This window comes from Coenobita brevimanus, chromosome 60 (genome assembly GCF_032717465.1).
Source record: "Coenobita brevimanus isolate Jiangsu-jjx chromosome 60, ASM3271746v2, whole genome shotgun sequence".
NCBI lineage: Eukaryota > Metazoa > Arthropoda > Malacostraca > Decapoda > Coenobitidae > Coenobita > Coenobita brevimanus.
The window spans coordinates 37,688,008-37,711,895 of record NC_137013.1 but is presented as its reverse complement, the minus strand read 5'-3'; the positions used below and the strand labels follow the sequence as shown (position 1 = coordinate 37,711,895).

Below are 23,888 nucleotides of genomic sequence, written 5' to 3'. Positions count from 1 at the left end.
AGGAGACTGATGGAGGATGAGGGTCTACACGGGTTCCAAATTTATAATGCCGATGAAACTGGTCTCTTCTGGTGTGCTCTCCCCTCAAAATACCCAGGCATGAAAAGATACTGGCAGCACTCCATGGCATAAGAGAATGAAGCAGCATCTCTCCATTCTGGCCTGGGTCAAAGCTGATGGCACTCATCACCTACAGCCTGTCATAATGGGTAAAAGCAAGCAACCTAAGTCACTCAAGGACATCATGGCCAAGCTTCCTATGGAGTACCATGGGAACAAGTCTGCCTGGTTTACCTTGGATATCATTCATGATTGGTTCCACCACAGGTTCAACCCTTCCGTGGGGCAGCACCAAAAGGGGCTTGGCATCAGTCCCGACAACATGAAGGAAGTGCTACTTTTGGACAATGCACCAGCCCATCCTTCCTCCACCAATCTCTGCTGAAAATATGGATAAATCAAGGCTTTGTTCCTGCTAGGCAACATTTCTGCCCTTATCCAGCCTATGAAGTAAGAAGTTACAGAGTGCAGAGAGGCAGTACAGAAACTCTACTTGCACCAGTGCCTCACTGAAACTGAGGATGGGATGGACCAGGAAGGCTAAGAGGGCACCAAAGGCAAGAAAACCTTGCATAACTTTATTCAGTACACCATCAAAGATGCCATCTTCAACTGGGCAAAGGCATGGAAGAATGTGTCTCTTGCCACACTCAAGAACTGGTAGTGCAAATTCCTCAGAACCCCCAAGACTCCAGCACCATTACATGACTTTGAGAGGTTTGACCCACCAAGGATGGCAGAAATGCTGGCAGCTGCAGGGCAGGGGAACCTTGCTGAGGGGCTACAAGAGTGGCTGAATAAGGATGCTAATGTACCTGGCTACCATCACCAGACAGAAGAGAAGATTGCTGCTGAACAGCAACAAGTCACAAACAAAGAAGGAAGATAATGACGAGGAGGAGGTGGAGGCACCTGGACTATCTCTGACCGTAGGAATTGATGCTGCAGACACAATCCTTACCACCACAGACAAAGCTGGTGGGCCTACTGCTGAACATTATAAGGTCATGCGGCTCACTGAGTTGGCAATGCAGCTGCAACAGCCAAAAAGGTCCAGGCTAAGATCTCCCAGTTTAGTCTGTGCCCTCTCCTGCTGCCATGAAGATCCACACAAAGTCAGAGATCTCCAGAGTGTCTGTAGCATCAACATCCTCTCCCAACCTCCACATAGCCTCAGGATCCAGCACTAAAGCCTCCAGGACCCCAACCCCAGCACCTCATGGTTCTCTATACCAGATGTGACACCACAGCCATCAGAAACCATCTTTGCCAACAGTGACAATGAATTACAGTTAACTCTGTGTACAACGTATGAAGAGAGTGGGAGTGTGAGCAGTCTACATCCATCTATACAGGTACAGTGTATAATACACAGGTTTCCTACCCTTTTCACCCCAACTTGGCTCTCACTCACTCATGGTTATTGAGTTGTTTCATGGTTACACTGTAGCAATACTGTGCTAGTCATGAAGAAGTGCTACGACACGGGTGTGAAATTATGGGCCGGCAGTGTAAAATGGATATAGCTTTCATTTTTGGTCCTAGAATATGCTATTCTGCTCATTTATTTTTCATTCTGCTTGAAATCCCACCTCAGGAGGGGGACCATCACCGGATTATCGGACCAGGGTTTTCTCCAACTGACGTGGTATAGCAAGGGTCTATTGTATATTATTCTAGCTATCTACAGATGATTTAATTACTTTAGAAAAGACTTTATTACCTGGAGAAGTTAGATGCTGCCTTCATAAGCCATCTTCACTCTAAAGGTGTTCTATTTTGAATAAAATTATTTGGTGGCAGCATGAAGAAATACCCAGTTGGATGGACACAAGTCAAGAGTGATGGCAGTGGAAATACATTAATTAAGCCTGTGGAGTTACACGGAGAGATACAAAGAGGGATGTGAGGAAGCATTGCTACTGAAAGCATTACAAGAAAAACTCTGCAGTGGTTTGTCCATATGGAAGGTTGAAGAATGAGCCTGACTAGAAGAATATGACTGACGGGGAGGGAGAGATCAAGGATAAGATGGAGGGACAGAGTGAGAGGTGTGTGAATTGGAAGGGAGGGCAGCCAAAGGGCAGAGATTTGTTTGTGGTCACCCTTACAGGATTATGGAATCTGGCTATACTGTATATAGACACACTGGTAGAAGCAAATATTGCATCCTCTGGTTGATGAGATTAATTTAACAGGCACAGAGAAATTGCAATGCCTCTCTTCTGTCAGTGGGTGTGTTGAGATTAAACAATCCCCCTCTCTGCCCTTGTGTGCACCAATGAACACACTGACTTATGTCACCTTCATCAACACAGTAACAATGATCTATTGCAGTTCATCCCAAATTAAAATCACACTTGGCCAAAACTTCATTTATCTGTCGCATCTGCTTTTCATCAAATCTTACTCACACAAAAACTCATTTTATCTGCTGCCTGAGCTCATCATCTCATCTTACCTGTTGCGAAGGATATTCATTTCCTCCAGGCGCATCCTTATTTCCTCTTGCACGTTCTCTGGCCTGAGGCAGATGCCACAATGGAGGGGAAACACGCAGCTCTCAGGATCATCCAGGGCGCCATCAGTGTCTGGTCGCAGGATGTCCTCTTCTGGCACCTGTTGTTGTTAAGGTGGACAATAATGTATTAACTTAGTTTAGTAATTTATACAGTATCTGACCTAGGTATAAGCTGTCCTGTCACCATATCTACGTTTATCCAAGCTGTTTCAGAACACAAGAATGTTCTTTGCTTGCACCACTTCCCCTTCCAAACTATTCCAAATACCTATGCTACTACTGTGCTTAACTTTCTTACATCATTTATACATCTGCCCTTCCTCAGTTTACATTCCTGTAATGTACCTTAACCCTTTGCGATTCCGATGACGATTTTGATCGTTGTTTCAAATCCAACCTCAGAAATTCCAATGATGCTTTTAATCGCCATTTTAAGAAACTTTTGTAAAATATTTACCATAAATCGCATTTATATGTAATAACAAAGACACTCAAGCGTGACGTCACAAAATGGTTGCTCTATGCATGGCAGGTACTGTACAGCTGGTCTGACTCTTGGCTTTGTTTCTTTATCACTTTATTCTTGATGAATATTTTTCTACAGCAAGGTATAAAATTTTTGGTTTTTGCCTAAATTCAACTCGTCACTCTGACTTCTTATTTTCTTTGTTTTCCTTTTTTGAACATAATACGATAAAGTGCAACTACTTGGCTTCAAAATAACACCACAACCAGCATCCTATCATAAAAAGTGTATTTACACTGACTAATCAAAGAAAAAGATTGCGAAGTGAATACGCGGCCGAGACTAAAATAAAATTGTGCATCTTTTTCCTTTCGTTTTACCACGCAATCAAATACAAAAATTGCCATTACCTATATAACAATGTAAAGGTAAATTTACTGAAGTTGTGCATGGTTTAAACCAGATTTACATATCTATTATTTCTTTTTTTTGCCAAATTTTTTTCTATGGCAAGGTATAAAATTTTTGGTTTTCACCTAACTTCAACTCATCATTTTGACATTTTATTTTCCCTGCTCTCCTTTTTTGAACATACTATGATAAAGTACAACTATTCAGCTTTAAAATGACACCAAAACCAACAATCTATCATGAAAAGTGTATTTACACAAAGGGATCAAAGAAAAATAACGTGCCGCAAAGATGTGGGTCAGCTTGAGAGTGACTAACTCTAGCACAGACATAATATGCCCGGCCTAGAAAGCTGAAAGGGTTAACAGCTGCTTTGTGTGCTTTAGGATGCTTAATGCCTACAGCACAATTAAGTTTCTTACATACAGTAAACACTCAATTATCTGAAGTATCAGAGTCATTGGTGTACCCGGATATGGATGATATCCAGTACGGAGCAATACCCTACCAACCTATACCCTGCATAGCCTATAAGCTATGTACTGTACCCCTCCTAATTGTGGCAGTGTTCTTCGGTCTTTCAGTTATTTAGACATCAAAAACACACATGGGAATCTCCAATATAATGCTGGACACTAAGAATGCAGAAACAACAAAAATCCACAAATAAATAAATGACAAGGATGAAGATGCAAAAAGAATTTTAACAAAGTGCAGTACAGTATTGTACTTACCACCCAGTGAATGGTGGACAGGCGTTGTAACCCGCAAGCCTCTAGTTGGTGTACAGTAATCCCGTGTGGTCTAGTGGCCAACGTAATCACTAGTCGTGGCCGTATCAATACCAAAATATTGATACTTCCGATATTAACTGTTAATCGGCAAGTATCAATGCTGATGGCTAAGTATCGATTACTGTGAGTACTAAAATAAACTTTCCAATTAACTGAAAATGTATTTTCAAAAATACTATTTAACTGGGAAGTGATGATTTTAAGATTTGTCTGTGCACTGAATGGCAGTTTTGGTGCCCACATTCCCCTAAAATAGTGGCAATACAGTACAATTATTTTAACCCCAACTGACCCTGTTGAGTAATTTTATTAAATTTTTAGGTCATCAGACTGAAAGAGTATTAAGATACTACCTAGCTACTGACAACGGTAATCAATACCACCAATACTGCCCAACAAAGTAATCGTTATCGTACCTAAATTTAATCACAGGTAGCGCCCATCACTAGTAATCACTTAACAAATGTTGGAAAATTCCTCCTCCTCCTCCAACTGTCGGTGGGGATGTATAGTAACTGCCACTGAACACAGTGATGCCATGTCTCTACTGGCCAGCCAGGTGACTTTGACTATTTGGTAAGGAGGCAGACAGCCATTTCTGCTCAGCTGATGGGTTATGTTCTTTTACCAGCACAAGCCCCAGCTCAAGAGGGGGGACAGGCGACTTTGACCATTTGGTAGTGAAGCGGACAGCCATTTCAGCTCAGCTTGTGGGTTATGGTCTGTAATGTTGTACTCATGTGCGGCCGATAGCTCCGTGTGATCCGTGAGGCAAGGGGACTTTGACTTCGGTGAGGAGGCAGACGGCCATATTTGCTGTGCTTGTGGGTTACAGTCTGTATTACTCGTATGCGGCTGGTTGCGTCCCAGTGTAGCCAGGGGACTTTGACTGTTTGGTGAGGAGCTGGACTGCCATATTCGCTCAGCTTGTGGGTTAGGGTTTATTACTCAGGCTTGGCAAGAAAGGCCGGCCTGCCACCCAACCGGCGATGACAGAATTTTTTTTTTGTCAAGATATGGATATAACACAGCCAAGGCCTAACATCTGGATAATCGAGTGATTACTGTATATTTATTGTCATTCTCGTCATCACTGCCACTGCTGCCACCACCACCACCACTTCTAACCTATGACAATGTATGTAGGTTTCTCTAAATCTGAATAAAGTCAACTAACAATAGCGAGAAAAAAATAGTACAGTAACATATTCTACAGAAGGCCTAAGAAATTTTTCTAATCCCAGCACATTTTACATCTTCCTCAAGCCCAATATAAATGTCTGGCAGTTAATAAGAAAAAAATATTGAAGACATCATCCCGCTGAAGGCATTCACTCCACTAAAGACTATACTGACTTCAATCTATGAAATTTGCTGTTAAAAGTGCATGTCCCTCCCCCTCCCCTCCATGACCATAATCAGAGGCTGAATGAGTGCTGATGTGGGTGAAGATGTAACTACATTCATTCATTCATTCATTGCCAGACGCCATGTATCCCAGACACCGGGGTGGCCAAGGGCTTAGAGTTAATTGTTTTACAGGGAGGGGCACTAATCCTCCACCAACCCCACTTGACACGTAGGGACGCCAACAGCATCTGGTGTTCCCAGGCGGTCACCCATCCAAGTACTAACCAGACCCAACGTTGCTTAACTTCGCTGATCGGACGGGAAGCGGTGTACTCAACTACATGGTCACAGTAATAAGCTGGTAATTCTGTTCACGGATACTGTACCGAAATCTGGGGTGATGTTTATGAAATTTAGTTGGTTTTATTTAGTAGTTCCAGTTTTTATCATACACTTAGTAATATGCCATTAAAATACCTTTGCTTATGCCAATAAACTATATAGTGTGAGAGCCCCCAGTCTCAAAATATGCAATGATCAAAGAGTTCCCTGATGGTGATATTGTGAATGAGAGCAGTACTTAGCAATTCCATCAGCTGGCTCATAACATAAAACACAGACAGGAACCTAATGCTTAACACTAAGCACACCCATGAACATAGCATAATGATTTCGTTCAATGGTAATGAAACATGTAAAATTAATACAAACATTAAAGCCCACTTACCATCTGCCAGCGGTATGGTTGGTGGTATAATTCAGGTTTCTTGTAGTCTCTCTTCTCATCCAGCAGTCTGTAAGCAAAATTAATTATTCGAGAGAGAGAGAGGGGGGAGGGAGTTAGTCCCATACTATCCTCTTCAAAGGTGTTGGCATTCAAGACAAGGCTAGCACAGACCACAACATAATATACACTAGAACCCAGGTGGCATTAAATGACAAACCTATAACCAGTTTATTTTATCTAGGATTTAAACCCATGAGGAGAGTACATAATCATACCTCAACTGATACTATGGGCTACTCTGTGTTTTGATTGTCTGTGTATTGTTAACCCATGAAATGAACAATTACCCTGCCTAGGGATCCTTTCCAGTGTGCATGTTTGAAGTGCAGGTTTGTTTGGCACAACCTAGGCTGTGACTCACACTGTAATTCACACTCCATGGGTTAAGGGCATATCCTGAAGCAGAATTATTGGCACTTGTCAACAGAAAATAAGTGTGCGAGAAGACTGGAAGCAGATGATGCTAGGGCATATATGGGCTTGTATTGGCTGGATGAAAAATGCACAATGCACATGACATGGATGTGGTACCACCCCTTCAACTTAACAGTCAATGGAATGACCATTTGGCAGGTGTACAGCATGTGAAATGCATCTATATATATTGTATATATATTTATACTCCAACAGCTTGAAATGGCGTATCAAGACTGTCTGGCCTAATTCACTGGACATGCTGTTGATGTTTCTCCATTTTTACACTTTCTCATTCCTTGTTTCAGGATCCCACCTAATCCATTCTTTAACCCCTTAACTGCGGGCTTGTTTTGCTTTTTCTTGTGGCTCCCGCGGGCATATTTGTGCTCCGACAGACTCTCTAAAAATATTTGCCAAAAATCAGTTATTAGTCCTAGAATATTAAAATCACATATGCTTATGGCACATACCTTCAGCTTTCTTCTGGGGTGTTTGTTGAGCCTTCGTTGAGTACCGTAGGGCTTGTGGAGACCTCTGATGTTGGGTAGCAAAGTCTCCACTTTACACTTCCTGACAACCCGTAATATGATTACCACAGCCTGATATTATCACTAGAAACACTATTCTATGATTCTCAAATAGTTTGGAATCCATACTCCAAAAAAAAATCCACTGTGAAAGCAATGAAAATTACGATGGGGTATGACCTTCCCAATTCCGATCGTTTGCCGCTGGTGTTCTGTCATTTATTATTCCAAAAAACACTCACAATTTATATTTCTATTACTCTATAACACTTATATATATCTACAGTCTTTATCCATACGTTTCCTTCAGTAATAGTAGTTTATTGTCACTGCAGGGATTCAATTTCTCTTTCAGTAAAATACATAGCATTCACTTTCTTGTTCTGTATACTAGCATTGAGAGTGAATGTCACTTTCACCTTCACTCTCATAACTCATAGTATTCATACATGCTAGAGTGAAACTTTCACTTTCATTACTCCTAGTATATATACTCGTATTCTTATAATACTACTCATTTACATTTCTATTTACGTTCTCTACTTTATTTGCATTATTTACATTTCTATTTTATTTACACTGTGTTATGCAATGTCACTTGAAGTAACTTATAAAACTATTTTCCACTGTTCACTTATATTTACATTCATTGCTTTCACTTGCTGTTTACACATTATTTACACATTACTGTATTTACAATTCCACTTGCACTGTTTTACTCAACAGAAAGATCGTAGTCACTCTCTATCAATTGTCAGCCCTTTACCTCTTTCCACATGAGGTTTAGTAGGGGGTAAAGGTCACAGGGCCCTTTGCATGGAGCTAAAAAGCGGCGGAAGTTAGCAGGAGTGAATCCAACGTACTTTCATCTTGAAAGACGACAGTAAACTGATAGTGGTGGGCCGGGGTGGCCTACATTGGGAGAATGCATTACTGCCAACGTCAGCCTCTTGACAGCTGCTAATATATAGCTGTGAAATGACTGGCAGGATATCTAGACAATACATTATAAATTAGGTAGTTCCAGGTGAATGTAAATATCACTCAGGCTTCTCCCTTCCCTCCTTATATAAATTTTTAGTATGACAATAGATTATACGGCATATTTCAAGGGGAAATAAACAGCGAAAATTAGCGAACGAGTGCACGTGAGGTGTTGTCAGGTGATAATTAGCCAATTCCAGGTGTATGGCACTCTCACTTACATTATTTCTTTTTGGTATATATTATTTGGTATAAGAATAGGGCATAGGGCTTATTTCAATGGATGAAATCAGTGGAAAATTCCAGGGAAGATTTACTTAGCGTAGCACGGCCGGGCAGGCGAGAGGAGAGGGTAATGGAGGGAAGGTAGGGAAAGGAGTCAAGAACGGGGAGAAATGGCTAAATTGTCAACAATGGATGGGAGTACAGATGAGATTAGGAGTGCTGACTAGTGTTGGACATTGGCAGTACGGATAGATGATCCAAGCTACCACTTGAAAGCCCGGGCGAATTCAAAATAACACAGAATCGCGAAAGTGACGCCCCGCGGTATGATCCCTTGCTCCCAAGCGTCACGAAAGTGACACCCCGCAGTTAAGGAGTTAAATGAGAAAAACAAAGCAAATGGCATCAATGGCAGTAGTAACTGACAATGATTAGCAGTTTCAGACTTTTTATTTAACTAATAGTTCCTGGAACTGCAGTGACTCAATTAGTAGTACAGCAACCACTCAAATAACGCGAGGGTTAGGTTCCTGGGGATGTTGCGTTAGTTAAAAACGCGTTTTTTAAGCATAGTTTTCCCATAAGAAACAATGGTAATATTGGAGGTTACGTTCCTGGACTCTGGGAAAGTCTACCCATTTGGGGAGTTATGCTACTCTAAACTTAAAAGCAACAATATTAATTTGAAGGAAAATCCACGTAAAAAACAAAAGCAGTATATCTGGGGAGAAATAAACATTTGAGCCCTAGTTGGGCTGAAGTGTAGTTTACTTCTTCCCAAATACATACTGTTTTCGTTTTTTACATGGATTCTCTTTCAATTCTGCTTCATTCATGGCATTGTGAAAGTTCCTCAACATTATTAATGCATTAGTAGGTCATAAAAACACGACAGTAAAGGCAACATTTTCATTACAGTAAGTAGGTCACAAACAATAACAACACACACGGTCTCCCACCATCTATGCATCACTCGTCGTCTGCTGCTGTCCCTCCTTACCCCTCTACCCCACCTCCCGCTACTCCCCACCCTAAATTTGTTGTCCCTCCTCGCTCTGCTGTCCTTCCTCTTCCTCTGACTCCCGTGCTACTGGTGATGAAGATAACTCCCTTAAGTTTTCTGTCTTCTTCATAAAGAACTGCTCTGTCTTGGTCTGAGTGGTTTTCTTCTTTCTGTTCTGCAGCATCAAGTTGTAACAATTTAGATCTACCATCACTTTCCTGGCCAAATTTTGTCCGAAAATGAGCCAAATTGCTCAGAATGGGGCCAAACTTCATTTTCAAATATTATAGTTCGAATAAAACCAGTTTAAGCAACAGGCAAATAAAATATTGTATTTATGCATAAACTGCCACACACAGTCTATCAGCTCGGGACTGTCCAAGGCGCGCGCAGATAATTTGAAACCATCACGTACGTGTAAAGTCACGTTAAATCGAGAAACCCTTGTTAGTTAAACATATCTCCTTAAATATTTGCTCGTGTTAAAACGAAAACGCGTTTTTTAAACTCACGTTAGTTGAGAGGTAACTGTATACTATTCTCATGATCTGTGGCCCCATAACTGAAGTTTGACCTAAGCCATGGTGGATATCTAAAGTGAGAGTTGGTAGTACAGTATGCCCCTTCATATGGTAATTGTTTGCAAATTTAGTTTGCATCCTACCACTGAAATACAATATACAGCCTCTTAAAACACATAAATATGGCCAATACAACCCATCAATTTTCAGATGCATCATTCTCCCTACAGTCATCCCTTCCCTATTCGCACTATGCCAGGATGGGGAAGGATTCATTCCATCTACCAGTCTCCCTCTAAAAGTCAGGTTCTGCAGTGGACCTCACATGGACTGAAACAGAAATATAAAGCAGTTCACAGAAAAATAACTGAGAACTGCAAATCTAGCACTACCTGGCAACTGATTAGGAGCTTCCAGTGTGCCTTCCCTGGCTTGAGAAGAAAGCAGAGAGCTGCTGATAGTGTTATGAGGTAAATGTGCGATCAAGATGCATCAGAATATGATGCAAATCCCTTGGAAACTTTTCCCTCGTCCAATTCAGAAGTATTAGGTTTTGACACCCACTTTCCATTCACTCACTCTAGTGCTCCATTCCCATGAAGCTAAATCAGTGACCTCAAATGGTTTCCTGTAACTAAAGAAACCATTAACTACACTGGGTGTTCAACATGTAACCAACAAATGGATGCCTGACGATCTTGTGGGTTACAACACTCTAGCAGCAAGTGGCCAATAAGGGTACATATCAAAGGGATTACTGAGGTTTATGTCTCATACAATGCTGTTCTGTTGCATGCATCTGGTCACTCTTATCTTAAATATTTATACAGAATAGCCTTGCCCCAGGCCCCTATACTTCCGATGTGGCAATAATGGACCAGAGAACAGATAGATGCAAATGTTCCAATGCAATTTCACTACTAGATTAACTCTGGCAGAAATAGGAATATGAAACGATTCACATCAACATGCCTCAGGGAGTTAACAAGAAACAACCCTGTGTCTGAGTACACTATTAGTTGTAAAATGTTACCTTATGAGAGTAAAGAAGCATAAACTAAAACAGCATAAAGGACTATTTACTGTGAAAATAGTTTGCAGTGTGCAATGTAGCTGGTTTAGAATACAGTAAACTCTCGATTATCCAGGGTATATTGGCCAAGGAGGTGTCAGAAGGTATATAACATACTAACCATACTGATGGTAGTGATGTACCCCTTCCCCTCCCCCCACAAAAAAAATCAAAAGGGGTCCAACTCCCTATAAAACCCTATACCTGTACTGTATGGCTGTTCAATTACAGAAAAACACCAATAAGTACTGTAATAAGCATGCTAAAATGTCCCTGTGCTGAACACAGAGTTCCTGATGTTATGAGTACTGTAGTTACAGTGTATATTGCATAAACTACAGGAAAAGGGGGGTCTAGTGTTTTGACAGCACCAGCTTATTACTATGATGTTAAGCAATGCAATTTTAAACATGAATAAACTATAATTACATCTAAAACACATACGGTATACAGGAGGCCTTCCTTGCTGACCCAGTATGCATTTATACAAGAACCAGTTTGCTCAGTCATTTGTTAAACTTGGGGTACCATGCACACTGGTCCTGTGTATGTATGGATATTTTTTCCATAGTGTTAAGTGGGGGCGCTCACAATCCTCTAACTTGATGCAGTGCTGCTTTGGCCTTTGGGTGACTGCCCTTTCCTCTTTTCCATCCTTCCTCTTTTGACTTTCTTTTCTTTACTCTTTCCTCTTTTTTCTGCCTACGGGTGACTTCATACTCCTTCTTGTGTCTTTCTTTCCTTCATTCTTTCCTCCTACTTCTGCCTATGGGTAACTCTACACTGAGTGACACGCCAAATGGTTTCAAATGGTTTCCTGTACACCAGGAAACCATTTACTTTGCTGGGTGGTAACCATATAACCAAATTATGGCATCTGGTGGTTTAATGGTTAATGAAGGTGCTGCAATCGGATTGAAACTGTGCAGATTTATATCCAAGGGGTGGTTGGGGTTTACAGTACTGCTCACAAAATGCCACTCAGTGATGAGTGAGGCTGGTCACTCTCATCTTAAATGTCAGGACCAACTTGCCTAGCCCCAGGCTCCTGCACTCCTCATGGGGCAACATAAGACTGGAATGATGGATGGAAATCTAAAACATATACCGCTTGCATCTGTCCGATTCTGTGTGTATGAACGAAATGAAGCTGTCCGTTGTGAGCCAGAATTCAAAGCTACAAAACTGTGTTTAGGTGACACGACAAATGACACGGATTTCGATTTGGGGGATTCCTGGGGAATTTTATAAAATTTAGCCACTTGCAGTAATGTATTATGACATATGCCAGTTAATGTGCCAATGAATAACTGAATGTTTACAATATATGAATCAGATAAATCAAAGGTTGTATCGAGCTACATAAATGCCTGCATGGCCTGGCAAGCTAGCACAGTATCTTTCTGGCTCAGTAGTCTCTTCCGGGATTATGGTGTCTGGCTATAGATAGATAGAATAGTTAAGTAATGCATTTAGAACTCATGGGTCCCAGACATGAATCCTGTCTCTGGCAGTAATTAATTTGCTAAGTTTCATTTCAATTATTACAACTTATTCAGTAACTTTATCCATTTATCCTAACTGTCACGTTGCATTTCCTGAAATACTGCCTGTGTTATGTAAGTGAGACTGATTGACTGGTGTTCCCATTTGTAATATGTAGTATGTAAGTATGCTGAGTGTTCTATCAGTAGTCTGTAAGTGTTCTAAATAAGGCAACGTGACACAAATCCCTTACCTAAGGTCTGGCCTCATTCAAATTTTGTTGATAGATTCTGTTCAGAGGAGAGCACTGGCTTGATAGCCAGTTAGTAACAGGCCTGAGGCGAGTGAGGGTGGAGGTGTACAGCAATGCTTATTACATTATCAGAAAACCACTCCTGGACTTTGAATTCACCTACAGTTGACGATCGAGGGGTTTAAAACTGGTTAAGACAGAACTGATGGCATAACAGCAAACTACTACACACCTGACAGTACAACTGCACAGTTCACTGCTGTTTAAGTGCATACCGAATCCTCATAAGATGTGTTTCAGTTTATCAAAACTTCTTCCAAACAACTTATAGTATAAGTTGGAAGAACTGGCCAATCACCTCGGCAGATTGCAATGGAAATGAAAGTCACTGTGGACTTGATTGAGAAAATGAATATCAAACTAAGAGACATATAACTTGGACTTTGGGGTGTGTATGTATAATGCACTGTGGTGTCATGTGATGTATGGTGTAACATGACATTATATTTTGAAAGGAGATTGTGTTAAGAGATGCATTTTGTGTTTGTATGAAGTGAGCCTTACTGCTTGATGAACTCCCTGAGGCGCTTCTGTGTGGAGACCAGCATTTCATCAGTGATGTATTCCCCCTCCTCCAGCACCATGCTCATCAGGAACCGCATTTTGTTGATCTGGGAACACAAGGTTTTTACTAAGCCATATGTACAATGTCATAAGTTCTAGTGTTCTGTCACTTTTGCTTCACACTTATGGCATGTCTGTCAATTTCTTTCCAGATGCACTGTACAATGTCATAAGTTCTAGTGTTCTGTCACTTTTGCTTCACACTTATGGCATGTCTGTCAATTTCTTTCCAGATGCACTGTATCAAAGTGCCTTCATTGGATGGCAAAACAAAGCATCAGTTTCTGAAGATTAGCCAGCAGAGGTCAGTGAGATGCAGAAGTCGTAACATATCAGACAAACTTGCATCCCAGATTGTCAGGAGAGCCCTGCAGGGGCAGTTGCTTGCCTGCAGTTGACAGGCCTGCTCAATCAGACTGGAGTAGTATATCATCATCCCAGATTGTAATGCAAAGTGAGGTACTGTAATTCCTTTCTGTGATCTCAACATGCTGATGATACACCACACAGGTGATACATGTGAAATGTATGGTAATTCCATCCTGACACCTACCATGGTTCCAGTTTCCAAAAATATCTGACTTTAGCCCCTCCCCCATTCCTTTTCCCAATAACCAACTTAATACCTAAAATCTCCGAAAATTATAGCCTACTAATATTATGAATATGAGTTATGTAGTTTCATTAGATAATGATACCATCATCTCTGATACCTTCATTCTCAAATAATTTCTCTCACACCACAATGAACTAGTGAAGGTACAGTATCAATAAGTTACAAGGTACAAAACAATCCAGTTACACACTTCCTACTTTCACGTAGACAATCACATAATCTTGCAATGACAGTTTCTCCACAGAGTAGGTGCCTCTGGTGTATCAGATATTGCATTTATGTCATCACACTTCACTCATTGCTTTTAGGTTCCCAGTGGTACCATAACATGTTGATAATTCAGAAACAGCAACTTCTTATCTAATCTATATACAGTAATTATAACCAAATACCTTCATCCCTGAGTGGGTGACCATGAACAGATCATCTCCCATTGTTTTGTGAAAGAAACAGCACAAGAAAATGGTTAATCTTCCCCACTCCCTTTCCCTCACCGAGTTTCTTACGCACCACAATGAGGTCATCCTGAGAAAGGTTGATGTCGAAGGGGCTCTCGATGTCGTCGTCTGGGTATATAGCACCACCAGTCCTCTCATCACACCCCAGTCCCACCAGTGCACCAGTGTAGTGTGTCCCGGCCTCATTCACTCTATAAGGGGTGAAGAGTTTTTCTTCTAGGAGCATAATGTACTAATGGAATGGATGGATGGATGAGTGGGCGGGCAGAAGAGTGGGTGGGTGGGTGGATCAGTTGGTCAGTGACAATTGTACACACAAAACCTAAAAATGATGATGAGATGATGATGCAGGGTGGGAAAACTCACATAATCCTTCAGTTTTTGTGTACCCACCCCAAGTCACATGTTAACTATACTCCTTTAACTCTAACGTGGCATAAAATTGGCACGTCTCCATCCTCAACGCTGAGTTGTAACAAGAAATTAACATTACAGCCTATTTGTTTTCATCTGACAAAGATCCTCATCACTTTTCAAGTCAGTTACTGGATAGGTGTGGTCAGAGTGGATGACTGATGTGACTAGTCACCAAGGAGACCCATTCCTACCTCACAGCTATGGCTTATTAAATTTCATGCAACAACGAATAGTCGGTGCATTAGAAGTTGGGACCCTCTAACTCACACCATATATTTTGCAGGGTTCAGGAAACAATGTAGGAAAATTCCTGTAGTTGGTGGATTTTTTTTTGGTGGTTTCTAGCAACTGTACAGGTTTACCACCACATGCTGTGAGTTTATGACCTCGGTGCCTGCCTGACTTTGGATGGGAAAGCATGTCAGATTTTCTTGTCCTGCCTGGCCCTTGTTCATTTCAAAGCTCCCTTTTTCACACCCTCCTCTACCTTAGTGAATCATTGGAGATGGGTCCCAAGCCACTAACTACTGTAGAAAAGGCCCGAATTTTAACTATGTGAGAGGCAATTCGAACTGGGTGAGGAAAATCTACCATTATGGCACTACCTGCTGCTCCCCGCCACCTGCCAAAAAACACAATTCCCCAACATAAAGACAGACTAGGACATAAATGGAAGAATCACAAACTACAGACAGGTTACTAAAGCAAGCTATGACAAAAGACCCACATTTGACTGCTAGACAACTGAAAGATATGTACCCAGAATTGCTGAAAGATGTGTCTGAAAGAACCATACAGCATTAACTTCAGAAAGACCTCAAGATCCCCAGCCATACTGCTGCACTGAAGCCTTTCCTGACAGAGATGATGAGCAAGAAGTTACTTGAATCTGCAAGACAACATCAGCATTGGACTGTCCAAGACTGGAGTGAAGTTATGTTCTCAGATGAAAGTACATTTCAGGTGCTTAGCTCACATCGAATCAAGGTACACACGCTAGAGGGGACCAACAGGTATGACAGGTGCTACACCATCAAGACCGTAAAGCACAGTCCCGCAATGATGGTTTGGGCTTGTTTCAGTGCCAAAATGGGCAAAGGTGGTATATACTGTATTTCTTACCGAAAAACTGCACAATGAATGATGCCCGATACAGTGAGGTTCTGAAGAGGCATCTGTTTGATCACATGGTTATACATGGGACCTCCACCTTCTTGCATGACTCAGTCCCCTATCACACTGCTCAAAAAGTGAAGAAGTTGCTCCAGAGTAAAAATATTCGCATTCTCCCATGGCCAGGCAACAGTCCCAACTTAAACCCTATTGAAAATGCATCGGAGGAGATCAAGGACGAGGTGAAGGCTGCCAAAGTGTCGTCAGTGCCCGAGCTCCAGGAGGTTATCAAGTGTGTGTGGTGTCTGGAGATGGTTATCAATTACTTTACTAATCTATTAGAGAGTATGCCATGGAGAATGCAAGAGGTGATCAAGGCCAAGGGGGAAATGACAACGTACTAAGATAAGCATTGAAGTACATGTTCTGTTTATAAATAAATGTTTTCTGTGATGATTTGTTGTTGTTTTGGTAGTGCCCTGACTAGGTCCAGCCTTCCACTGCACCAACTGTAGTTATGAAGTTGTGGGGGTGGCAAAGTTCCATCAGATGAAAATAAACCAATTATAGACTATAATGCTAGTCATGAAGAAGTCCTCTGGAAAAGACAGATAGCCACAGTATTGTATTTTTCTCCCACTGAGCAATGTGAAATAAGTTGTATCAGAGCAAAAATCTGAGCCAAGTTAAGTTTTAAAAAAGCTACTACCTCCTGGATTTCCTCATGGCTTCAGCACTAACTAATAATATGACATCACTTCAGTACACAACCAACTGGGTAAAAGCAGATACAGAACCTGTTAATAAGTACTTTAGTTTACTCCAATCATCATCTTTAATGATGGTCCTGATGAAATTGTAGCCTTATGCAGTGATTATCCTCAGTGAATGAACTGAAGTGACAGCTGAAACCAAAGTACAGTAAAAGTCAACTGCTTTTCAAGAGTGCTTTGACAGTTCCTTTCAATGGGTACAGTGTTATGATATATTCTTTGTGAAACAGCAGTTACTATAGTCATACTAAATATTGTTTCACAATGTCACCAAGCATTTAACAGAAGAATCATACCCACATACGGAAATTCTGTTTAATGAGTGAATAAAATGGTTTCGGTCCAGTGTCCAAGTTAAGCCAAAACAGTCATATCCTCAAAATAAACAACTGAGGTTCATTACTGTATGTGGGTAATGTGTACATTTTTACCTTCATGCTGACCTAACTCAACACTTGTAAAACAGAACTCTCACAGAAACCACCACATGTGTTCCACTACTCACCTGCAAAACAACACTACATAATTCCATGACAAGAATCTCTGTCATGTTAAAGTGCGTAAACAAATAGCCTAAAAAGATCAAAGATACCTGAGCTCAGCCACAGGTGAGAAGAGGAGGAGGCAGAGTGATGTGATGCCTGGGATGGATGGCATGAGGGTGGTGTCACGCAGGGTAACACTCGACTGAGATGCATCAAGAGTAACATTCGACGCCAACAATAACCTAAGGGGTTAGGACATAAACTGTTACTGTATTCTGTACTTCTGTATTATGACAGCACTTACTACATTTTGTTCACTTTAACTTGTCCTTAAACTGCCATCCATCTTGAATATCTGAGGTAAAACCCCGAGATTAAAAGCACTGACTATACTCAACCTGGTTTAACTTGGCCTAAAACCGCCATCTCCCTATCTTAAGTGTTGAACTGTAGCAAATGATTAACATATGGGCTATGGAAAGAAAGAGTGGCGTAATATTGTGTTATTCTGCCACCAAGCTATGGGGAGCAAGATGCACAATGATGAAAATCCCTGCCAAGTTAAGTGGACACAAAAGTTTCATAATAACCGTACTTAATAATAGACTATCATATTAGTTAAGTGGACACAAAATTTTCATAATAACCATACTTAATAATAGAATATCATATTAGTGTACTTCACAGCAGACTATCATATTAGTGTACTTCACAACAGACTGCCATATTGGTGTCCTGTACTTCACAACGGACTATCATACCTGTGATCACATTGGTATACCGTACTACATAACCGTCTACTGCATTACAGAAGTATGCATTATGAAAGACAATGATACAGTTTTTCATCATATGAGTGTACTTCTGGACATATTTTATCAAATGGGTGCACAATCAGTCCTCCTTATCAGCTGTCTTATCAATGCTGCTTTACAGTATTAACTCCACAATGAGATACAGAAGAACTGCCAGCTAAGGTTCCATTCTTTCACCTTTGTCTTTATGTATATTTGATTGCTCTCCTGGTACTCATACAAAAACAGTACCACAAGAATGAAATGTTCTTGGACTCAAACCTGTCATGTGGATTTTGTGGTTCAAGGTCGATGGCAGTGGAGTTGACAGATGAGGTTTCGATGTGAACACGCTTGGATGCCCCCGTGCGAGTCAGGGCCATGAACCTCAGGATGAGCGGGGAATCTGGACCTCGCAGCTTGACCTACGGTGTGGGGGTGTCAGTATTGGGAAACAGCAGTGAAGGGAAAAGGGTATGTTACTGGGTAAAAATATCAACAATACAAAACATACATCATCAGTCATTTTCGTTGTCACCATCACTGCCATCATCATCATCCATGGCAGTGTAGTTTATTGAGAAGGTTACAATATGCTGTCTCCTGGTTGCTCTGGTGTAAGTCAGAGCCATGAACTTCAGATGCAGAGGGGAATATGGAACTTACTGCCTGGCCTTAAGTGTCAAGGCAGTGTGTGGGTTTAGGGGGCAGATGGGAAAGCAAAGCGACTCTTTGAAGAAAAAAACTGCCTTCAACACTGTGAAAGCCATGTCCTCAGTAATTACCACCACCACCATTACCACTATCATCATCATTATCAAGTCATTCAACCATGTCACTTACTATCGTTATCATCAATCTGCTTTCCAATAATAAATGGGGTAGGAAAAAGGGCACAAATGGAGAAATATCAATGGCTAGTGAGGTGGGCCATACAACCTATCATTCATGTGTGTGTGTGTGTGTGTGTGTGTATACCTAACTATATATATATATATATATACAGGGTGACCCAATAAAACCTCCCACATTTCGAAAGGCTGTAGCACTGGCAGTAGTGAGGCAGGGGGGGCGGGGCTAGGGTCTGTTGGCAGCCGAACCCCAACCATCCTCAGTCGCCAACATGGCGTGGTCGGGAACACACAGTGCATTCGCTGTTGAAGCGTTCTTCACAAACAATCATTCCGTGATTGCAGTGCAGAGGGCCTTTCAAAGACGTTTCAGTATTCCACGGAACCAAAACGTTCCAGATTGGAAAACCATCTTGCAGTGGGTTGAGAATTTCAGGGCAACAGGCTCAGCTTTAAAAAGAAAATCACCTGGTCAACCTAAGAGCGCTCGTAAGCCTGAGAATATTGAACCATTGAGGCGATCTGTTGTGCAGTCCCCGAGATGTTCTGCCAGAAGCATGCTTTAGCTGTAGGGATATACCAGGAAACTGCAAGGAGAATCTTACACAAAGACCTTCATTTCCATCCATACAAAATGATGGTTGTGCAAGAACTCAATGCGAGAGACTGGATAAGCCACAGAGAGTTATGCGAGAACATTCTGAAACGTGTTCCAGAAGATGCTGTTCTCTTGTGCAGTGACAAAGCTCATTTTCATTTGAGTGGCTCTGTAAACAAAAAAATTTTTTGCTATTGGTCTGAAGACAACCCTCACATGCTACACGAAAGACCATTGCACTCCGACTGAGCGACTGTGTGGTGAGCTGTTGCCGATGTTGGCATCGTGGGTCCTTAATTCTTTGAAGAGGGTGGTGTAACTGTTACTGTAACTTCTGACCGTTACACTGATATGCTCGAAAACTTTCTAAGGCCACAACTCGAGCATCTTGAGCTTGAAGAACTCAATGTGTGGTGTCAGCAAGATGGAGCTATGGCACACACAGCTCTAAGATCATTGCAAGTGCTGAGGGAAATGTTTCGGGATTGGGTGATCTCGTTGCGTGACGATGTTAGGTGGCCGGCCCATTCCCCTGACCTCGCCCCTTGTGATTTTTTTCTGTGGGGCTACCTTAAATCACGAGTGTATACTCATCAACCCCAAACTCTTGAAGTCCTTAAGGCTGCTATTCAACAGATAGCCGCTGTTCCACTCGACAGACCCATCGAGCCATGGCAGCGTTCAGAAATCACCTCCAAGCGTGTATAGACAATGACAGCCAGCATTTGGAGGATCTCATCTTTAAAACATGATGAATAAAAACTGTATTGAATGAAGTTTCTTGTGTGCAAATAATATTTTGATTATCTTAAACCATTTTTTTTTTCAATTACCTTTGAAAAGTGGGAGGTTCTTCTGGGTCACCCTGTGTGTGTGTGTGTATATATATATATATATATATATATATATATATATATATATATATATATATACTGTATATATGTAAATATAAATATATGTGTATGTTTTCTATATCTATCTATCTACTGCCAGACGCCATAATCCTGTGCGGGGTGGCCATTTGACTCTGAGTTATTTGTTTTACAGGGAGGGGCACTAACCCTCCACCAACCCACTTGACACGTAGGGAGCACGTATGGTTTGGTTATATGGTTACCACCCAGCGTTGTAAATGGTTTCTTGGCTTACAGGAAACCATTTGGCTTGTCATTCAATGTAAAGCCACCTGTAACGGAAAGAAAAGCATTAAGTAGTGACAGGAAGGATGGGAGAAATAGGAAGAGAGGAGGGCAGGCACAGAAAAAGAATGATAAAGGTTAAGGAAGAAGTAGGCAGCACTACATCAAGTGAGTGGATGATGGTAGCCACCACCTACCACTGTGTATGTTTTATATATATATATACACAATACCCTTGCGTCCAACACGCGATTGTCCAGCACGATTTGCGTCCAGCACGGAGAGCAAAAAATTAGTACGATTTAATACAATTTAATTACTGTAACACGGGTGCGTTAGCATAACACTCACGGAGCTCCGAGAAGTGGGCGAAATCCTCAGAGTTCGCCTCTAGCACAATCACCCCCGGTCCAACACGGTCATACTGGACATTCTTGTGATGCTGACAGCCAATCAAAACTTCTGATCAAGTTGCCTCCCCCACCTGCTATCGTGACGTAATCATGATGTCCAGTAAAAAATGCTTCTGCTCTCATGTGATGTTTTGTTTAAATTTCTCCCGCCACAGTGCCACTCAGTCGCATAATTCGCATTGGAAGGTGCTTTTTTCTTGTTGCATTTTCTGCCCTTGCTACTGCATTTTATCCTGCTCACGATGCCTAGGAAGCCTTACGAGAACCCCAAGAAGCGGCAGCACCTCCCTCAAGCCACCAAACTAGAAATCAACGAGAGGAAGAAGAAAAGGGAGAGGAAAGTGGACATTGCCAAGGCCTACGATGTGAATGAAGCCAGCGTGAGGACCATAATAAAAAAACCAAGACAAGATCCTGGCAGCAGTGAAGGCTTACAGAATGCTAGGACAGGCAGAAGCAGGACCTTCCATGGATGTGGATGAGGATAGTGATTCTGAGTGTGATTTCGTAGGATTTATGAGGGAGGCTGAGGAGGAGCAGCAGGCATTACCCGCTAGTGATGCCAGCAGCCATCCTCCGGGGACCCAGTAGGACTACCTACAGCCTCGGATACCATCTTCCATTCCCAGCAAGCCCACCAACACTATCCTAAAAGGTTAGTTATCATTCAAAGTACAGCACCATTTATTATAATTACAGTAGTACCAATATATGTAAAGGTATATGGTAGGTATTTTGGGTGACTTTTCCTAGGGTTGCCGACATAATTCGTTCTTCCCCATAAGCTCTGTTGTTTGTCCAAAACGTTTTTGGTCCAACACGGGACCTGTGCATGACAATATTACCGTGTTGGACGTGAGGGTACTGTACATATATATTTTTTTTTAAGTGAGTAAGAAGGAACCAAAGGCCAGGAGCCCACAAACTGTTCCTTCCAAGAAAAAACAAAAAAAAAAAAACAAAGGAGAGCCAAAATCAAGATCTGCTCATTTCGAGATGCCTGGACACACTGCGTTTGAAAGACTGGAGATCATAGGAAGTAGGAAATACAGACAGAGGGAGACAGCTCCAGAGTTGTCCTCTTGCATAAATGAAGGACTGGAAGTAACAGTTAACTCTTGCATTAGAGAATTGGACAGAAAAGGGATGTGAGTTTGTTGCTAGACGGATGCTACGTGCCCCTCGTAGAAGCAGAGGGATGCAAGCAGACAGTTCAGAGTAGCAGTGACCATTGATGCAGCGACAGAAAAGACATAAAGATGCAACAGTGCGGTGAAGAGACAGAGGTTGGAGGAAGCCAGTAAGAGGAGAAGAGTTAATGAGATGAAAAGCCTTTGACTCCACCCTACCGAGAAAAGCTGTATGTGGGGAGCCTCCCCACACGAGAGTTGTACTTGACACAGGGGTGAATAAAACCCGTGTATAAAGTCAACAACTTTGCAGGGGTAAAGAAGGTATGGAGTCGGCTTAGCACACCTAATTTCTTGGAAGCAGATTATACGAGAGATGTAATATGATCTTTCCATGATAAGTCCCGAGTCAATGAAACCCCACGCATGTTCAAGGATGATGCAGCATTGAGCTGAATATTATCAAACATTAGTGGGTACTCCTGATTCTGTTGGGTTGATAGGTGTAAGAACTAAGTCTTTGATGCATTAAAAACAAGATTATTTTTACCCCAGTCAATGATATGAACCAAGGCAGACATTAGGTGTGCCATTGCCTCATCCCTTGTTTGTTGAAGTAACTACTGTGATGGACATTGCAGGAACCGAATGGAAAGATGAAGGGTTGGATCATCAGCATTCGAGTGGATAAGGTTAGATGTACAGATTAGAAGGTCACTGATGAATAAAAGGAAGAGAGTTGGTGATTGGACAGTGCCCTGAAGAACACCACTGTTGACAGATCTAGGAGAAGAACAATGGCCGTCTACAACAGTGGCTACAGAACGACGAGAAAGGAAGCTATAAATGAAGGCACAGATAGAAGGATAGAAACCGTAAGAGGGCAGTTTGGAAATTACAGATTTATGCCAGACTCAGCTGAAAGTCTCTGAAATGTCAAGTGCAATGGCAAAGCTTTTGCCAAAGTCCCAAAAGGAAGATGACCAGGAGTCTGAAAGGTAGGTGAGAAGATTGCCAGTGGAGCATCCCTGATGAAACTCATACTGACGATCAGAAAGAAGGTTGTGATAGGAAAGATGCTTTAAAATTTTTCTGTTATGAACTGACTCAAAAACTTTTGAGACACAGGATGTTAAAGTGATTGGACGATAGTTAAGGGTTGGGAATGGTCATCCTTCTTTGGGACTGGCTGAATGAGAGCAAATTTCCAGCAAGAAGGAAAGGTACAAGCTGACAAAGGTGAAAGAGTTTACCTGGGCAAGGTGTACACACACAAGCACAGTTCATGAGGACAATAAGAGGGACTCTATCAGACCCATATGCCTTGTTAGTATTGAGGCCAATGATGGCAGAAAATAAATCAGCTGAAGATATTTTAATGTCTGCCATGTGGAAGTCAGAGGGGGGAAGTGATGGAGGAATAGCACTGGAATCATCTAAGGTGGAATTGGGGGAGAAAGTCTGAGTGAAGAGATCTGCGTTATCAGTAGAAGAAATAACTACAGAGCCATCAAAGTAGAAAAGAGGAGGGAGAGATGATGAGGAAAAGTTGTTAGAAAGGTTCTTGGCAAGGTGCCAGAAGGAGTGGGAAAAATTTGAGT

At 41.7% G+C, this 23,888-nt stretch overlaps 1 protein-coding gene and 1 pseudogene across 1 annotated transcript in view; both read right to left on the bottom strand.

Moving 5' to 3' along the window:
* Window positions 1–1,246: 1,246 nt before the first annotated feature.
* Window positions 1,247–23,888, bottom strand: part of spn-E (tudor domain containing 9 protein spindle E) — a 79,410-nt gene continuing 56,768 nt past the window's right edge. The window contains exons 23-29 of the mRNA XM_080275164.1: window positions 18,439–18,581; window positions 17,470–17,604; window positions 14,627–14,765; window positions 13,441–13,547; window positions 6,330–6,396; window positions 2,522–2,679; window positions 1,247–1,358 (exon numbers count right to left, since the gene is read on the bottom strand). Of these exons, the coding sequence (XP_080131290.1) occupies window positions 1,247–1,358; window positions 2,522–2,679; window positions 6,330–6,396; window positions 13,441–13,547; window positions 14,627–14,765; window positions 17,470–17,604; window positions 18,439–18,581 (861 nt within the window). The remainder of the gene's footprint in view (window positions 1,359–2,521; window positions 2,680–6,329; window positions 6,397–13,440; window positions 13,548–14,626; window positions 14,766–17,469; window positions 17,605–18,438; window positions 18,582–23,888) is intronic.
* On the bottom strand, window positions 5,839–5,955 carry LOC145403461 (5S ribosomal RNA; annotated as a pseudogene).